Source organism: Nematolebias whitei, chromosome 1, assembly GCF_014905685.2.
Source record: "Nematolebias whitei isolate Nwh7 chromosome 1, NemWhi1, whole genome shotgun sequence".
Lineage (NCBI taxonomy): Eukaryota > Metazoa > Chordata > Actinopteri > Cyprinodontiformes > Rivulidae > Nematolebias > Nematolebias whitei.
In genome coordinates, this window is record NC_056498.1 from 20677141 (window position 1) to 20683819 (window position 6679).

General features: G+C 39.1%; 1 protein-coding gene across 1 annotated transcript in view; it reads left to right on the forward strand.

The window, feature by feature from the left end:
* col4a6 (collagen, type IV, alpha 6) overlaps positions 1 to 5418 on the forward strand; it is a gene marked incomplete in the record, with an annotated part of 89722 nt that extends 84304 nt beyond the window's left edge. The window contains 5 exon segments of the mRNA XM_037688398.1: positions 919 to 1035; positions 2293 to 2484; positions 2643 to 2814; positions 4058 to 4172; positions 5398 to 5418. Coding sequence (XP_037544326.1) covers positions 919 to 1035; positions 2293 to 2484; positions 2643 to 2814; positions 4058 to 4172; positions 5398 to 5418 — 617 coding nt within the window.
* Between the last annotated feature and the right edge of the window lie 1261 nt (positions 5419 to 6679).

A 6679-nucleotide genomic window follows, 5' to 3' on the forward strand; every position in this document is an offset into this window, starting at 1 on the left:
CCCCCCCCCCCAGTTGTTAAGACTTATTCTGATTGTTTTGATGCGTACACCCACATGAAGTTACATTTTTGCTCTTGTAACAAATGAAAATTACCTTTATAAATTGTTAAAGTTTGAGTAATTGCTGCAACTTTTTGTTCTCTAAAAAACAGTAAAGGTTTGAAATATGCGAAGTCATTTATAGAAACTAGTTTTGCACAAACAGAAAGTGCTCTTAAAGGTGCAGTGTCGCTAATTATGTTTCCTTTTAGGTATTATTTAAATCTTTTGACCTGTTTGTTTGTTTGTAGATATCTCTTTGGACAACCTCAGATTGGAGATATAGTTTAATTCTTACCAGATTGATGAGCAAATGGCTAGTCCAAATTAGTCCAAGACCAAACAAAATGGCTGTCGCCTTAAAAATCATAAACTCAAATATTTTATGGTGGGTCATATAGTATAAGCATTAAATTTAAGTGCACCAAGCTGCAATCCAAGTGCTACAGCTAGCTAGCTGCTGCCACAATTTGCTATTGTGAATATCCACATAATTTTGTTTAAATAACTGCAAAAATAAGAGCTATAAAAGGTAAAAATTATATTTGTTAGAATTATTGTAATTTTTTTTTAGGTTTGATTTGTTTTAGGATGGCAGCGATTCACTATGGTCTTGACCTCACTTGAATTACCAGTAGCTTTTAACTTGTGCGTTTAAATTAAACTTTATATCTCCAAACTGAGGTCATTCAAAGTGCTATCTAGGCCAGGTAAGACACTGATTCTTCATACCTTTTCACAGAATGCCATGTTAAAAGATCTGAACTATCCCTTAAACCACTAAGAGGGATAAAGGAAAAACCTAATAGGTGGAATATATGTGTGTAAATATTTGTATGCACCTTTAGTGACACTGAGGTAAACACTCTCCTGTTGCAGGTCCCAAGGGTGGTCCTGGCTTTCCAGGCAGCCTTGGCAGAATTGGTTCAGCTGGACCTGCTGGGCCACTTGGTGATGCTGGACCTCCTGGTTTCCCTGGACTGACTGGACAACAAGGTCAGTCCTTTTTTGTTTGTTTGGTTCAGCACCTTGTCTAAGCACTGACACCCAGTTTTCCTTAAAAATAGGTTGAATAAAATAGGTTGAATAATAAATTCATGAATATTTATATTCTTATATTGTTGCGTTTGTACCGGAAATAATTTTTGTTGAGGCTTATGTTTTAATTTTTGTAGCTGTAGTAAGGAAAGAGACATGTTTCTATGCATGAATTCTGTATATACTTTGTATTAAAAGTACAGTAAACTTGCATTATTTTAAATTGCATACCTTCAGTTAACGTTGTCTAATTTTATTGGTCCAACAAAAATATTTAATTATTTACCTTTTACAGACTGAACCTAAATCTATTTACTTTACATCTAAGGAGTTTAATACATCTAAATAAAAACTGTCAAGAGTCACGTTCATGTTTTCGCAGAGATATTTGATAAAACATCTCCTGGTGCTTTGTACACAAAATATTGGTTGGGGAAAACTTTGGCTACTGTCACACCAAAATTTGGCTCAATATCTGTAAAATTCACTGATGCATGACTATTAATGGATCAGCTAAAATCAGTTAGCTGTAGCGGCCATTTTGAATAGGGGAGACTTCAAAAGTTAAACAGCTGCACGAATACATCCATTGATTATTTTCTGAAAGTTTCGTTAAGATCCGTTTGGTGGTTCATGAGATATTTTGCTAACAGACAAACAAGGCTGGCTGTAACAGTTTATGGCAAGGTTTTAGGGAAATATGTCATGTAATGTTTTATGCTCAAAAAATTTGTTCAGGAAAATACTCAGCTACTATCACACCAAATCTTAGCTCGATATCTGTAAATCTGGATGATTTACGGACATTTTTGATTTTTTTAAGGTCAGTTGGTTGTGGCGGCCATCTTGCATTAAAGTGTGTCCAAACGCTAACCAGTTGTATATGACAACCTACTGACTACTTTCTGAAAAGTTTCATTAAATTGTGTTCAGTAGTTCATAAGATATTTAGTTAATCATACAAACTGATGAAACCATTTTCGCTCCACCAGCATAAAATCAAATATCACAAAATCACATTCCCTGTAATAAAATAAAATTAGAGTAAATGCGATTCTAAATATATTTGTGTATTTGCCATTTGTCAGCTCTTCAATTTGTGTTTTTGTGTTGAATTATTTCATATTAGCACAAATCAATTGACTGAAAACATTTGGTTCCTTAAATTTACGTAACACTGTCTCCACTAACACCTGTGTTTTTTCTTCCTCTTAGGCCCCCCAGGTGCAGCGGGCCGACCCGGTCTGCCCGGTGGTGTCGGCCGCAGCTTCAGCGTTGGCTACACTCTGGTGACGCACAGCCAGAACTCCCAGGTTCCCATGTGTCCTCAGGGGATGGCCAAACTGTGGGACGGATACAGTCTGCTGTACGTGGAGGGACAGGAGAAGGCTCACAACCAAGACCTCGGTGGAGAAACAAGCTTTTTTTTTTTTTTTGTCAAATATGTCTCAGACTAGGATTTGACTCTTTAAATCATTTCCAGACATAATTTGATTTGTTTAGTTGACACAAGGAGCACATACCTCATCCAAAGTACCAGAGTTTTGTGGTTTCTGTCTCTCCAGGTCAGCCAGGTTCATGCCTCCAGATGTTCAGCACCATCCCCTTCCTCTACTGTAACCCCTCGGAGACGTGCTATTACGCAAGCCGCAATGACAAGTCCTACTGGCTCTCCACATCTGAATCCATTCCCATGATGCCTGTGGCCGAGGAGAATATACGACCGTACATCAGCAGGTAACAGACAGAAAGTCACCTTGTTCCCACCTGAATGCTGCATCGGTCGTATACAGAATTTATCAAGTATTCATTGTTTTTAACTAATTAAGTGACAGGACTTTCTGTGTTAAAGTTGGAAATGGTGTATCTGTAGCCTCTTTCCTGTGGGGTCCCACAGGGCTCGATTCTTGGACCCCTTCTGTTTTCACTCTATCTTCTCCCTCTGGGGTCTATCCTGAGGAAACATGGTCTATCATTTCACTGTTATGTTGATGATTGTCAGATTTATCTGCCCTTAAAACCCAACAGTTCTTGCTCCATTCAGCCTCTGTTAAAATGTCTTGATGACATCAAGGCATGGATGGCTTCAATTTTTTTAAGTTTAAATGGTCAGAAAACTGAAGTTATTGTGCTTAGCCCTAGCTCTTCTGCTGTCTCTGATCCTGTAAATCTTGACTCTCTTGAGCCATATCTTAAGCAGTCTCTTACAAATCTTGGGATGGTTTTAGATTGATTTTAAGTTTAATAAGCAGATCAACTCTGTTCTACAAAAAAGCTTCTTCCAGTTAAGGCAGATAGATAAGCTTAAGTCTGTGTTGACCAGATCTGACCTAAAAAAAATAGTCCATGCATTTGTTACAACCCGGCTGGACTACTGTAACGCGCTTTATGTTGGGGTCAGTCAGGTCTTCCTCTCACGTCTCCAGCTTGTCCAGACTGATGCTGCTCGGCTCTTAACAGGATCTCGTAGGTTTGAGCATATTTCATCAGTTTTGTCCTCCCTTCACTGGCTTCCTGTGCACGTCAGAATAGATTTTAAAATTCTCCTATTGACCTTTAAGTGCCTAAATGGCCTTGCACCCTCATACCTCTCTGACCTCCTTCAACCTTATGTTCCTTCTCAGGCACTGAGATCATCTGACCAGTTGCTTTTGGTTGTACCAAAAAACAGGTTGAAGCTCAAAGGAGATCGGGTTTTTCAGTCAATGGCTTTTAAACTTTGGAACGATCTGCCCATCAACGTTAGACAGGCCACTTCACTTCCTGCTTTTAACTCTCTCCTGAAGACACACCTGTATTCACTGACGTTCGACACAGTGTGATTTGATTTAGTATTTCATAGTTTTCTCATTGCTGTTTGTGTTTTTATGCTTTTATTTTTTATGCTTTTTGATCTTATTGTTAAGCACTTTTGGTAAAAGCTGCTGTTTTAAATGTGCTTTATAAATAAATTTGACTTTGACTTTAATTCACACTCCAGGTGTTCAGTGTGCGAGGCTCCCTCTCAGGCGGTGGCGATCCACAGTCAGGGCTCGTCCATCCCCATGTGTCCCCGCGGCTGGAGGAGTCTCTGGATAGGATACTCCTTCCTCATGGTGGGTCCAAAACAAAAGAAAAAAACTACTGAGAAACTAAATTTATGAAGAACAAAAATTTGAGGCGTGAGCAAAATGGGCTTTGGTATTTTAAAATATTTGCATTTGTTTTTTCTCACTTTTTCCTCATTTAACTTTACCGCACAACTCCCCAAGGCAAAGAAACACTTTTGTTTTAATTAAGAAAAACAAGTTAATTTATTTTAATTAACATAAAAATAAAAGTGCATGACAAAAATCCTCTGTGTGCTACAGCGTAAACAATATACTGTAAATAAATAAAACTTACAGAACTTGTGTTCAAAGTAATGTAGTTTTTAATAATGTCAATGGTTCCCAACCCTGGTCCTTGAGGAACACCATCCTGCATGTTTTAGTTGTTTTCCTGCTCCAACACACCTGATTCAGTGATTTAATTACTTTCTCTTGTTCTGCAGAAGCCTGTTAATCACCCATTTATTAATATTAGGCGTGTCTTAGCAGGAAACAACTAAAACATGCAGGATGGCGTTCCTCAAGGACTAGGGTTGGGAACCCCTGCTTTATTAAACAGAACAGCTAACTGCCACTGAGCATGTACATATCAAAAATAAATGGTAAATGGACTGTACTTATATAGTGCCTTTCTATCTAATTGAGATACTCAAAGCTCTTTACGACACAGTCTGTGCTCTCATTTACCTCCACACACAGTCATACAGCACTCTACTACTTTGTACATCTCTACAAGACTAATTGAACAAATTATTTTGCAGAGACCAATCAGTGCTTTATCACATTCATACACCGATGGGACACACATCAGACAATGAGGGGTTCAGTGTCTTGCCCAGGGATACATCAACATGTGACTGCTGGTGGACTCGAACCCCCAACTTTCCCATTGGAGGATGGCTACTCTAACCACTCAGCCACAGCTGCCCCAAATAACAGCCGATGCTGTGTATAAACCCCAGTGCTAAAATACAGACATTTGATTATAAGGGAAATCTTGAACTTGAAAGCTGTGAGGCTTTGCATTCATTTTTGTTTGTTTGTTTGTTTGTTTCCTAAATTAAAGGTTGCCCACCCCACCCAAAAATGGGTCTGTACAAAACAGTTCTACCACTAAGCAAATTTAACTTCTGAATTAGAAGTTCAGCTATAAATCTGTGCATGTATTCAACATTAGACACTTTCACAAGATGCCTCACTCCGGGATTAAGACATGTTCTGGCCGCTTCAGTGTTTCCTCTACATGGACTGAGGCAGTGATGGGGGTTGAAAACAGTTCGCCCCTGGTTTACTACTTTACCTACAGGGTCGGACCGGCCGGCATGTGAAAAATTTAACTGAGGTGCCGCAACTCTGTAAAGTGATGAGCTGATGACTTTAGTGTGCTACTGCCTGCTAATGGGATTAAACAACAAATAGAATTAGAAGAATTGCATTTCCTGTAAAAAGGCAGTGTGAATGCTTATTCAATTCAATTCAATTCAATTCAAATTCAAAAATACTTTATAAATCCCAAAGGGAAATTATTTGTTGTTGTAACTCATTATCCTCATTTCATTGAGATGTTATACTTTGTAGATACTGATGGCTGTAGGCAGGAAGGATCTCTTGTAAAGGTCCATCCCACAGTGGAACCTAAGAAACTGGCTGCAGATGCCGTCCGATCCGTCCACCCAGACTCGTCCTCTCGGTTCCCCCGGGCTGTAGGACCACCCGAATGCCAGACAGAACTCCTCCCAGAGCGATGGCCACTCCTCCCAGCAGTCTGCCGAGCTCCTCGTCACTGCGGACAGCCAACTGTAGGTGCCGAGGGACGATCCTGTCCTTCCGCTGTCATGAGCCGTGTTTCCTGCTAGTTCCAGGATCTCAGTAATCAGTCACTCGAGCACAGCTGGCAAGTAGATGAGAATGCGTCCACAGAACATCCTTTTCAACTCATTTGAGATTTGGGGCTGTAGTTGAGATATAATTTGAGCTTTTGGGATGTTAATCAGCTGCTGTTGGTTGTAGAAAGCAGCCTTGTTATTACTGAAGAACTTGCTGAAAACAGCTGAAATTAGCTAAAAGCATGCTGAAATGTAGCTGAAATAGAAGAACAAGACTAAGTTAGCAGGAGAAAGCAGAAAGAAGACATATTTACTAAATTTGGTTTGCATAAGCAGAAACGAGCACAGAATATAGGAAATGAGCTAAAAAGCTGAATTTAGCAACAACAACAAAAAAAAAATGAAAAGTGTCTGCAAATGCAGAAATAAGTTTATATTACTAGAAGGAAATGGAGAGAGCACATTTTTGCTCAGTTAGGCTGACAAAAGTTTAAATGAGTGCCAAAATGTGGAATTAGCTGAAAAAGCTAAAATGGGCATAAAAGCAGCTAAATAGTAGCTGAAATAACTGAAACTAGCAGAAATAAGCTGAAAGGGGCATAACAAGCTGATATTAACAGAAAGAAGTTAACTAGGCTGAAAGTAGCAGGTATTACCATGAAAAACTTGGATTTATCTGAAAACAGC